Raw genomic sequence first — 13274 nt, 5'->3', positions numbered from 1 at the left:
ACGAAGGGTTCCGTACCATAAAGCAAAAAAAAAACTAAAAAAAAATGCAAAAAGAAAACGGTCACCCATCCAAGTACTGACCACGCCCGACGTTGCTTAACTTTGATCAAAAATCACGTTTGCTGTATGGGAGCCCCACTTAAATCTTTATTTTATTCTGTTTTAGTATGTATTTGTTGTTATAGCGGCAACAGAAATACATCATCTGTGAAAATTTCAACTGTCTAGCTATCACGGTTCGTGAGATACAGCCTGGTGACAGACAGAGGGACGGACGGACGGACAGCGAAGTCTTAGTAATAGGGTCCCGTTTTACCCTTTGGGTACGGAACCCTAAAAATTATCAAACCTGCTTCAGACATTTTTCAAATTCGGTTGAGAAATGCGAAGGGCAGAAGAGAGCATCCGGACATAACGAAAGCATTTTTTCCCAAGATGAAACGGAGACCTTCGCTGACGCTCAGTCTACTAAATCTGAAGGATATTTACAAACAACATATATATAGTCCTCCTCATCGTTTTCGATGACGGCGACCCCAGATAAACATCATGGACGCTGTCTAGCGTGAGCCCTTATGTGACTGGCCAGGCCGAACTTGGTCTTAAACACTCTATTGCACGTGTGACAATACAGTTGGCCAGCTTCGTTGAGCGTGTACACGTAGGAGGGCTTAGGTCTCTCTTTCCGTAATTGGCGTTTGGTGTCTAAGCTTTTGAGACGGTTATCCTCAAACATTTTGACACCGTTATGGATGGTAGAACGCCAAGATGACCTTCTTCCAGCAAGCTCCTCCCAGCCCAGCAAACAACATATACATATACAGTGGATTGGTGATAAGAAATTAATAACTAGCTTAATTCTAAAATAGGCCCTTTAAGCATTGTACCAAGGATGCTGGCGACATTTCCTTGCTGTATCTCAATGCTGAAACGTTGTGCGAGGTAGCCGCCAGCTCTTCGGTCACCGGTTACGTCAACCAGACGCTTTGCGATTTCTGCGAACAACTTATGTGGGCTGGGACCCCCATGGACCTAGAGTTTCAACTCCAAATGGTACAAAATGGGACTCTCTACCAAGGCTCTCTTATATTTATTACGTATTTATATGAAGGGTTATATTTAATTATTTACTAGGGACGTGTTAACCAACCAAGCAACCAAGTTGCGCCTAAAAATAAAAGTTATCCAAACAAAACTCGAAAAGGAAACCGATCAAATGCTCAATCGGACGGAAAGCCACTTTCCCTTCGCCGATGTTACGGTTTATTTTAAACGATGTTTTCCTTCACCGAAAAGCAAGCAAAATTTATTTCATAGGAAAAAGACCGTAGACAAACAAATAAATAACTTATGAACTATATACATCTATAAATAATACTAAATTAAAACTAAAACCCTAAATACATCTAAAATAAAATAAGAAATATAAAAACTACTCAAAGAGGCCTCCCCGCGCTACCCCCGGCGTAAAGGTGCCCATGATGATAGGACAGTTTAACTACAAAATCGCGGACAATAACAAGTTGTAATTTTGAATAACTGACGCAGAAGTATCATTGAAAATGCCCGTTACAGTGTCGCGTTAGGTTCTAGCCTGGTTCCTAGGTAAAATAGCGTGTCTAAATACTATAACAGACCTAACTTGCCGTAGATCTTTCACTTGAACAGGTAAGGGCAATTCATCATCATCATCATCTCAGCCATAAGACGTCCACTGCTGAACATAGGCCTCCCCCTTGGACCTCCATTCGTACCGGTTGGAAGCCACCCGCATCCAGCGTCTTCCGGCGGCTTTAACAAGGTCGTCCGTCCATCTTGTGGGTGGACGTCCTACGCTGCGTTTGCTAGTCCGTGGTCTCCACTCGAGCACTTTTCGACCCCATCGGCCATCTTCTCTGCGCGTAATGTGGCCTGCCCATTGCCACTTCAGCTTGCTAATCCGGTGAGCTATGTCGGTGACTTTAGTTCGTCTACGGATCTCCTCATTTCTGATTCGATCACGCAGAGAAACTCCGAGCATAGCCCTCTCCATAAGGGCAATTGGACAGAAAGAATCTCAATAACCGAAGTGTATCCGTAAAGGGTTCCTAATAAGACTTATCGCGAAATTTTCATCAAAATAATAATAAAAAAAACCGGTTAAGTGCGAGTCGACTCGCGCATGAAGGTTTTTGTACCATTACGCAAAAAACGGTGTAAATATAACCTTTGTTGTATGGGAGCCCCACTTAAGTATATTTATTTTAATCACCGCTGAACAGCTGCCAGGCGCCCGAATTAATTAATAATGATAGTATGCCACACTAACTAGAGGGATTTCGTTGCTCTATAAATTGCAAACCTATTTCCGTAGCTATTAGGTACCTACTTAAGGTGTTAGTGCACGTTCAGATATTTTTGAACACCTTTGCCGCTCAGATGTATCTGGCGAGTGCATGCAGTAACAAGGTTAGGCGTGTACAAACAGGCTTATCTAAGAATAGGAGCATTACAAAATGGATTACTTGCATAGGGGACGCATCTTAGTCATGAACACTACATTGTACCTACATACGAGTACTGATCTGAGATACTTCGGTCAGGCGTGGCTCACTCCGCGATTACGTCGCTTTGCTACAGGTAGCTAAAAGTACATCCGATCCGCCCCAATTTTGGGGTTTGCCATAAGCCGCGCGTGGCGCTGTCGCCACCTAGCAGCCATAGCTGTGCTGATCGTAACAGACGCGTTTTGTTAGAGAGCGAGTCTTCTGTAGGTACCTAGTACTATTATTTATTCTGTGCTTCGGTCACATAGCTCGAAGAGACCCTGACAACTTGGAGACTTGTGGTGATGGGAAAGGTGGACGGCAGACGGCCTTAGAGGACCACGTCCAACGAGATTGTGTGATCAAATATCCGCCCAGATGGGCATCACACTAAGCAACGCTTTCCACAAAGCAACCGACAGGGAGAAATGGAGAGCTGCCATAGGAAAAATTTGCAAGCGGAGTCACGATCCTCAGCAGTGAGGGAATGACTTAGAAGAATACGGAGAATACCTACATACGTCACGATTAGCATTCTAAAGCATTATTAATGAAAGCCTGACAAAATTCAATTTGGCGTTCGCCATGTTGCGGATTTTCAGTGGTAGATACACTAAGTACCTAATTCATATTACGACTATATATTTGATATTACACTGGTAAAAACTTAGACTATCTTTTTTCTTTTCTTCCTCGCGTTATCTCGGCATTTTGCAACGGCTCATGGGAGCCTGGGGTCCGCTTGACAACTAATCCCATGATTTGACGTAGGCACTAGTTTTTACGAAAGCGACTGCCAAGTGCCATGACCGTCCAAACCAGAGGGGAAACTAGGCCTTATTGGGATTCGTCCGGTTTCCTCAAGATATTTTCCTTCACAGAAAAGCGACTGGCAAATATCAAATGATATTTCGTACATAAGTTCCGAAAAACTCATTGGAACGAGCCGGGGTTTGAACCCGCGACCTCCGGATTGAAAGTCACACGCTCTTACCGCTAGGCCACCAGCGCTTCTGTTTAACAATAGACATCGAATTATCACTGTTGTAATCACAAGAACAAAACATTTCAAAATTATAAACCATTTTACCACAAAAATTCCAAAAAGGTTTCCCGAAGTAGCAAGAAAAGTTTTAACAATAAAATGTTTAAGTAGCATTGTTTCGTTAAATTTATAATTTTGAAACAGTGTATTTTTATAATTCTTTAGTACCTAAATATAGATTACAGTGACGTAAAAATACGAGAAGAAAACTTTAGTTTATAAGACTTCGCAGTAAGTTAACTTTTTACGTATGAAAACTGACGCCATGAAAATGTCGCTTCGATGAAGCAACAGATAATACAATACAATACAAATACAATACAAATACTCTTTATTGCACACCCCAATAAAAGAAGACAATACAAAAGAAAACAGAAATACAAGCAGAGGTAAACAACAGGCGGTCTTATCGCTAAAAAGCGATCTCTTCCAGACAACCTTTGGGTACACAGATACAGATTTTTTCTGTGGTACAATTCTCACAATTTGTCACTTGACAAGTGCGAGTTGGACTCGCCCACCGAGGGTTCCGTACTATTTATTATTTGTTGTTATAGTGGCAACAGAAATACACAATCTGTGAAAATTTCAACTGTCTAGCTATCACGGTTTATGAGATACAGCCTGGTGACAGACAGGCGGACAGTGGAGGCTTCGTACTTAATAGGGTCCCGTTTTCACCCTTTGTACGGAACCCAATAAAACCTATCATAAGTCCTTTCCCAGGCCAAAATCAGACTTTATCTAAATCGGTTCAGCGGTTTAAGCGCGAAGAGGCAACATACAGTCAGACGGACAGAGTTCGCACTTACAATATTAGTAGAGAAGTAGGAATTAGCTCCTAACATCAAAATAATTTTAAAACAGATTTTCTTTTAAAAAAATTTAAACAACTTAGGCAGGATAAACATATTTGTTTTTGTATAGGTTAACCTTTTAACCGTCATAGAATTTTTCATCGAGGGTCGTATAGCGAAGTTACAAGAAGTTTTGTCTTATTTATCAGACCGCGGCGAAATGAGCCGATTTTGTATGTCTTTTATATCAGTCTACGGCGGTTAAAAGGTTAATATTATTCTCTGGGTGTCACCTGCGCGTTACCCTTTGAACTCAGTCCTCTCTTGAAAGGGCTCGTTCCCCGGGCGTCGATGTATTGATCTTGCTGACCTACATACGGTGCCGTTCCTATGAAAAACCGGACAAGTGCGAGTCGGACTCGCGCACGAAGGGTTCCGTACCATAATGCAAAAAAAAAAAAACAAAAAAAAGCAAAAAAAAACGGTCACCCATCCAAGTACTGACCCCTCCCGACGTTGCTTAACTTTGGTCAAAAATCACGTTTGTTGTATGGGAGCCCCATTTAAATCTTTATTTTATTCTGTTTTTAGTATTTGTTGTTATAGCGGCAACAGAAATACATCATCTGTGAAAATTTCAACTGTCTAGCTATCACGGTTCGTGAGATATAGCCTGGTGACAGACGGACGGACGGACGGACGGACAGCGAAGTCTTAGTAATAGGGTCCCGTTTTACCCTTTGGGTACGGAACCCTAAAAACTAACATAAAGTTAGGACACGTGAACCCTGACAAGATTCTATTTGGCCTACGATAGTGTCGCTACAAGCACAGTACCGTAAAACGGGGTGAGTAGGTTTCGCGGGGAGAGGTGGGTTATGAATGGGGAGAGAAGGTTTGAGAGGGGGGTGAGAAGGGATTTTAAGGCTACTGCTACAAAAATAATGTATTCCAATTTAAAATGGAGCTATACGTAATACGCATAATAAAAAAATCGATCCAATAATCTTCCAAGATCACCTTTGTATGAAAACCCCTCTCACCCCAAATACGAGACACTACGGGGTGAGGTGGGTTTTCCTCTTTATCGTCAAAGTTATGAAATGGAACTACCCAAAATAAAATACAAACGTCCGGAACACTTATTATATTACACTATTATACACCATTCAGTTTTCATATGTAAACATAAAATGTTATCGAGGTTTGAAGTTTTGACCCTACTCACCCCATTTTACGGTACAATGTCTATTTAGTGTACCTAATAAAGTAAAATAAAATACATAAATGATTTAAAAAAAGCATTGAATAAACTTGAACAAAACGTCGTTCCCCCCTTTAAGATAATGGCGTACCTAAGCCTTTTTTCAATTATTTAAATTGAAGGTTTACAGAGATTTGGTTAATGGGGGGGGGGGCGGTGTCTTGGGGATGAAAACCATAAACATACTTGATCTAAGTAATTGAGTGAAGTAGAAAGGAATATAAAATGGAGATTTTCCTATGCATTTTCTTCGTAAGACCCAATGTGCAATAGGTATGATAGACTTAAGGTCGACTGGTAGAGAATGCCTTATGGCATTAAGTCCGCCTTTTGTATTATTAGGATTTTCTTTTGTGCAATAAAGATTAAATAAACATACAGTCAGCATCTATGGGGGTGAATGAAACGACGCACCAAATGTAACACTTTAGACTCGCGTTTAGTGGGTGTACTAACCTACACCCTTCACATATTAAATCACACAAACGGGTCTACCGCGATATAATTTCATTGTTTTTACCTTAAATTCCGACGTTTCAGCTGGGTCTTTCCGTGACCACAGCTGGTGCAACTCAGCTGAAACGTCGGAATTTAAGGTAAAAACAATGAAATTATATCGCGGTAGACCCGTTTGTGTAAATAAATTACGCGCCAAATGCATTTGCCACACTGAAATAAATTTGCAAATAGAGTAGGTACAGTTCGCTTAAAAGTATATGTTACAGTCTAATTGCTCTACATAGGTAGAAGAAAGGAAACTTACTACAAAACCGAAGTTTGACAGGCGGTTCAGGGTCGAATCATGCTGTCCTTTTCGTGTCAACATTCAAGCCATTATCTTATCTGTGGTCGTGCACTCAAAGGGACCTCAAGTTGTATCAACCCTAAAAATTGCTCGGAGCAATGCTGAACCGAACGGAGCCGAGTTTGCCCGAAGGGAGGAGTTTCGCACCCCTGATCTTATACCGGGTGTGGCCTGTAATATGAGCAAAAAATTTAACTGCAGGCTGTACTCTTCATACTGATCAACATTTGTTCAGCGACTTTTGAAAATAACTTGTACTTTGATTTTTAATACACTTTATTCAAAGTCGCAATGTATTGCGAATTTTGTTATGTTTAAGGCTTGACAAGCAACGTCAATCACAATGATATGGCGTAGCGATGGCGTCCATTGAAGATAACATTTATTTTGTATGAAAAATAGGGAGTCTAAATACTTCATAGTTTTTAAAAGTTGTTGAACAAAAGTGTCACCGTTTGAGGAGTACAATCTATGTTTTTGTCTATGTTTGTGTTTATTTGCGTACCTATTTATTTTTGCGGTGGGAGGGTGGGAATATTAATTGCATGTAAAAATACGCAAGTAATTATAACGGGTTAGCACTGATTGACTAGCACGTTATCTTTTCGCGGATTAACAAAGTAATATTTTAGTTTGAATTAATCTGTTTTAATTATTTGCTCATGTTACAGGCCACACCCGGTATAGGCAGGTATGTAGGTAAGCAGGTTTTGTATCTGTATAGGCCCAAAGTCCACTACCAATAGCCCCTACTCATAACTCTAGGTCAGCTATGACAGGAAACCGCTCGTTGGACCCCATTTGGACCCAATGGCCACAACTGTGACCTCAATAACCATAATTTTACAAATATCACCTACTACGCTTTATGACTTTATTAGGTACTTAATATCTGGGAGACCGAAATATGCTCGGAAACATATAAAAACTCAAAAATGTGCGTTTTCCCAGAAATAAGTAAGACCTAGCTAGATTGAATTTTCGCTCCGAAAACCCCCATATAGCAAATTTCATCGAAATCATTAGAGCCGTTTCCGAGATCCCCGAAATATACCTTGTATATAAATAAATATACAAGTGCAAGTGTCATTTTAAACGTCAAACTTCTATGAAAATATGACGTATAAGTAACACTTGCACTTCGTGGGCTATCAAAATCGCTGCAGACTTTTCTTGGTGTAACTCTACCTACGTGTGGACGCTAGATGATATTGACGCCAATTTGTATCTGATTACATTATTAATTTATCATCCCGTCTGGACGAGCCTTTACATGTCTTACATACCGGGTATGGCCTGGAATAAGAGCAAAAAATTTAACTTTAGGCTGTACCTATACCTACTCCTCATACTGACCAACATTTGTTCAGCAACTTTTAAAAATAACTTGTGGTTTGATTTTTAATACACTTTAAAGTTTACTGTAAGACGCAATGTATTGCGAATTTTGTTATGTTTAAAAAAGGCGTGACAAGCAACGTCAATCACATGGCGTGGCGATGGCGTCCATTGAAGATAATATTTATTTGGTATGAAAAATAGGGACTCTAAATACTTCACAATTTTTAAAAGTTATTGAACAAGAGTGTCACCGTTTAAGGAGTACAATCTATGTTTCACACCAGGCACCACCTTCACCTTCTGCACCTTCTGGGCGAGCTCGCTCCATCGTAGGCCACGTCTACGCCTCGGCTAGTCTGTGGCCATGAGTAAGCCCATTCATAATTTAAAAAAAAAAAAAAAAAAGTTTTAATTACTTGCTCGTGTTACAAGCCACACCCGGTATAGATTATATACTTACCTAGATTCCACAACTTTTTAAATTCACTGCATAAAGTATTGTCTACACAAGCTCTGTAGGTAAACATTGCCTCAGTAACCTACATTGCGTCACTTTTGGCGCATCGCTGCGGCATTGGCCTGCTTGCATGGCGCTGGCGCCGTTTGATGTCAGATATATCTGAGCGGCCTCGGCGCTCACAAATATCTGAAAACGAGTTTTGCATCCTTAGCTATTTTATCATAGATTACTTTGATCAACTTAATGAATGACAGATTCGTATCAATTTAGAAAAAAAAATCACGAAAAATAATAACAAAAATTACCTAGAGTTGGACCAAAAAAAGTCTGCAGCGGATTTGATAGCCCACGCAGTGCAAGATACGTCACAATTTCATTGAAGTTTGACGTTTAAAATAACACTTGCCCTGCGTGGGCTATCAAATCCGCTGCAGACTATTCTTGGTCTGACTCTAACCCCCTTATTCATAAAACTTTACGGGCCCGATTTAGTTAAATTATGTTTTATCCCTTTCTTACAAATACTGAAGTCAAAATGACAGATAAAGACGCACGATTATTAGCTAATTGAGGTTTATAGCGCGTATATGAATAAGGGGGTTAAGTCTTAAACAGCTAGGTCGATTTATATTGTTTGTATTAAAATGTAAAGAAATACTTGCAGAATAACATACCTACTTCTGCCTAGCTGAAAGAGACACAGCTATCAAACAAAACGAGATAGCGGATTCACTTATTTCACCTGAAAAAAGTCTAATATAGTCTGTCAAACATCTTTTTCAGTACAAAATGACGCGATATTCTAATTTTCTATGGGACGATAACCCTATGCGCCTACATTTTTTTTTAATTTGCCGCTTTATTCTACTGACAGAAATGGCTTGGCAGACTATAAGATATCAATTTATCATCCCTTGCCTTCTTACAATTTAACAAACAAATTAAAGGCAATTTCAAAACATTTTTGATTACTCAAAATTAAAAAGTATATTTATAACTTGGTCAAGCTGATCTTGTCAGTAGAAAACGGCGGCAAATTTGAAAAATGTAGGCGCGAAGGGATATCGTCTCATAGAAAATTTGAATTTCGCGCCTTTTTCTACTGACAAGATTTGCTTGACCATCTATATATCAGCTGTTAATAAAAAAAAACTTTTGTACAACCCTACCAAATAAAAAAAACCCAAAACTGTTTTACGAAATCGACTAAAAAGTTTTTCTTTAAAAAACTGTTACATGTTTATTATCTCTGGCAGTTTATTTTTTCTTATTATTTTTCGAATAAGGAACGATCGTCGATTTTTTTCATTCGTTCGGGGTCGCGGTGGCAGATACTCGTTTCTTTCAAACAAAAATAAAACTAAAGGGAAATTCGGCGATAAATTGAATTTTAAGAGGAACAGTTTGTGTGTGAAATTGGAATATTATGTCTCTGCATACTATCCCAGCATTGGTCACACCATTTATTAGAGGACCGAGATTTCCATACAGAAAAAGTGAGTACTTTTTGTTTATTTAATGTGTAGGTAGTAGTTCCACTAGATTTCAAACCGTTTATTTCAAATATTAAAACTACTCTTATTAAGTATACTTATTGATACTTAACGTACTTCGAATTTGTGAGGCATCCTTTTGGAACATGATCATATTGTGTAAATAAGCTTTGCGAATTAATTCATTTATTTTACATGTAAAATTAAATCATTTTGTTTCAACGAAATTTTGACAGTTTTAATTAAATGTCTAGGATGATTGACAATTTTTATTAGTAAGTAATTTATTTTCCCGTAGTGTGTTTGACGTTCCCTCGGCACGGCACTCAATCTCGTTTACTTTGTATATTTTGTAGTTAAAAGTTTTGATATTATTAACGGACAGTGTTGTAATAACTTCTGGTATACCTACCTCACTACATAGTAGCAATTTTCCATTACGCCACGTTTCCTGTCTTTCTACAAAGTGTCATGAAACTCGTGCATTGCATGTCATGCTGATCTGTCGGTAAATTTTTTCATACAGATTCGGCGCCAGCTCTTATCTGTCAGTTTATTTTAGACGCTTTTTTATTTATCAAGGAAAAATGTTATATACTATTACGCTACGTCTTACGTAGGCGAACAACGCGCGAACGCGGCGCGGCGCGGCGCGGCGAAATCAATCCTTTGATGCCCATAGAAGTGTCCTACGTAAGCGATCTCGTTGCGAACGCGGTGCGGCGCGATTTGCACGCGAATGTCAGGCGGCGCGGCGCGGCGCGGCGCGGCGCGGCGGCGGCCGCTTTCGCCGCGCCGCGCCGCGCCGCGTTCGCGCGTTGTTCGCCTACGTAAGACGTAGCGTTACTATGGTGAACATTGTTATTTGAACAATCGGAGTAGACCGGCTGGTCTCTCTAGAACTGAGTCGTATGCATAATTAATTATTAGTCTATTAGACCAAAGATTGACTTATGATCATTATACCTAATATGTCTCTGCTTATGATTCTTGTAGTAGTGCTCTTAGGCTTCTTTAGACCCGATGTTGCCAGGCTGAAAAGTGGTGCCGTTTTCCTCATCGGTCCTTTGAATTTCCCCTTTACAATTGATAACATTTGCTATCGAATAATCACACCTTTTTCACAAATCGTACTTATTGGAGCCTAGCTTTAACTACCTGATTAGCCGGGTCCACACAGAGCGAGCGAGCATAAGTAGTAAGTACGCGCGAGTTAATTGCCTCCCGCGTAAGCTCGCTCTGTGTGGACCCGGCTATTAATATTGGTATCAATTTAAAATACGTTTACCTTTACAATAACATAAACTAGTAACTAAGACCAGGAACTAGGCATAAACTAGTAAAAAATGATAATCATTATACATATTGCTTTATTTGTAAATAGATGCTTTCCGCAATTAGGACCGTAAGTTTCAGACTTTATGCCTATCTAATCCAATATTTACCGAATTACGGTAGATTGAGTCATTCGCTATCTTGTCATGCCTAGAAAAACAAAATTGGCCATGGTTTTTTTACTACTACGCAAGTAAAAATTTGATATTCACGAAAAATGAGCGCCAAATTGAAAATTTCTAGGCCTGAGAAGATAGCAAATGACTCAACCTATCTGCCGTTTTAATTTGGCAAACGATGTACCAAACACCCTGTATAACCATGTAACCTTCATAGGTTCCACAAAAACTGCCAAACTGTGCCAGTTAAGCGAAACTCGGCCCCAGTGATCCATGGTTAAGTCACCGAACCTTGACGGTCTAGGCGGCCATGCGTTCAAGTGACAAAAACGGGCCTTAATTCTGTTAAATCTTATTGTTTGAACCAATAACGGCCTCCTAGCCAATTCGGTAGCCGAAACCTTGTCTTTATATCCGAGATACTAAAATTATAGTATGTACCTACATAATTGGTGACTATATCACACCTAATAGGTATTGTGTTTGATGAGATACAGCCCACTGATAGGACAAACAGACAGCGGAGAGGCTTAGTAGGTAATAGGCAAACATCGGATTCTTGGGGGCAAATTGTATGACGGGATCCCTATCCGTCATACAATTTGCCCCCAAGAACCGATGTTTGGCTAATAGGTAGGACTCTTAACTTAAAAATCGAAATAAATGTCATAGACAGACAAAAAGGGACCAAGGCCTCCAGTGCCTAGGACTGGAATCGAATCGAACCAGCGTCCTCTGCTATCGCGGCCGATGCCTAATAAGCCCCTCGGCCCCAGAGTCACGGCGGCATGCGTCGATTTTTTCCAAGTATAATGTAATTTCCTAAGTGCTTACGGCACCCTTATAATAATAATTATTATAGTTGTTTCTATTTGAAATAAGAATAACACAAATTAAAATATTTTCAATAATAATTGTATTTGTTCTAACAGTCTATCAGTCTAGTAACTATACTTATGTGTAGTACCTACACCACATACTATACAATATACGTTATAGGCGCCTGTTTATAGTCAAATTTATTTTAAATGAAGCGTGAGTGTGTGACCAAGCCATTCAAATACGGGAAACTTGCATGCGCTCTCAATGACATTATTAAGTAAACAATGAGCACGTGTTTTGGTCTACATAAATAACTAGAATTGTGCCATTTCAAGGATGGAAATACCGCGGCACGTGTCCGATCTCACGGGGATCGATCGGCACACCGTAATGTCGCAATTTTATGGGTTAAACTTTGTAAATATCCTTAGAAGGCAGTGCCCGGGATTGTGTCTGCGTAGAATTAGTATACTTTCATAGTAAACTCCATCTCATTATCGCCACCTTGAGATATTCCTTGATAAAGATTGTCCTTTCGCGAGACTCAAATTAGGTATCTGCATATCAAATTTCATCTAAATCTGTCCAGTGCTCGGAGTAATTAACAATGGAGCCGCCATTAACAGGCGTTCCCCTCTGTCGAAAATAGGCGGCCAATGGTCAACCACATGTCAACCATATGTATGGACTGACGTTTATCCGACATGACGTACCTATACATTTGATGTGCCCCTCCCCCGCAAAAAACGGCAGACTATTTTGTACCGAAAATTTTAGACATGGCGTCTCCGTTGGTTATATCCTCTAAGGTCCAGTGGTTTAAGCGTGAAGAGAAGAGATTAACAGATACACACACTGACAGGCAGACAGTGGTTTGGGATATCATGAATTTTTGGGTGATTTTGGAATGATGATTGATTCAGTGGTTCGGAAATTTCGTAGTTGCCCCGCATACAGCTTAGGTATAAGGCTATCTTTCCACTAAGGCGGAGATAAGAGAAAACCTCGCATCTCCGCTTCTCTGGATTACAACCATTGCTATTTATTGGTTAATTCTCCGCCTCCGTGGAACGCCAGCCTTATGCTTAAAGTGTAACCTTAATGATATGATCATGCAAAGGCATTGTTATTTTGTAGATGAGGAATGCAACCAATCCGGAAATAATCGGCTAGAATGTAGATGGGGTCTAGGCACCGACAGGAAAGCACCCATAAAAGCGGAGCCCTCTGGATTCGGGGGGCGATAACCGCGGGGTCACGGGTTCGAA

The 13274-nt window shown here is 40.0% G+C and overlaps 1 protein-coding gene across 3 annotated transcripts in view; it reads left to right on the top strand.

Moving 5' to 3' along the window:
* LOC134677421 (translational regulator orb2) overlaps positions 1 to 13274 on the top strand; it is a 99452-nt gene that overhangs the window by 59930 nt on the left and 26248 nt on the right. The window contains exon 1 of one of the 3 annotated variants that reach the window (XM_063535880.1): positions 9573 to 9733. The exons of the other annotated variants lie outside the window; for them this stretch is intronic. Within the exon in view, the coding sequence (XP_063391950.1) occupies positions 9664 to 9733 (70 nt within the window). The 5' untranslated portion in view covers positions 9573 to 9663. Of the gene's footprint in view, positions 1 to 9572; positions 9734 to 13274 lie in introns of those variants that run through there. 3 annotated transcript variants of the gene reach the window in all.

Source organism: Cydia fagiglandana, chromosome 26 (assembly GCF_963556715.1).
Source record: "Cydia fagiglandana chromosome 26, ilCydFagi1.1, whole genome shotgun sequence".
Classification (NCBI taxonomy): domain Eukaryota; kingdom Metazoa; phylum Arthropoda; class Insecta; order Lepidoptera; family Tortricidae; genus Cydia; species Cydia fagiglandana.
This window is presented reverse-complemented; position numbering and strand designations above follow the sequence as displayed.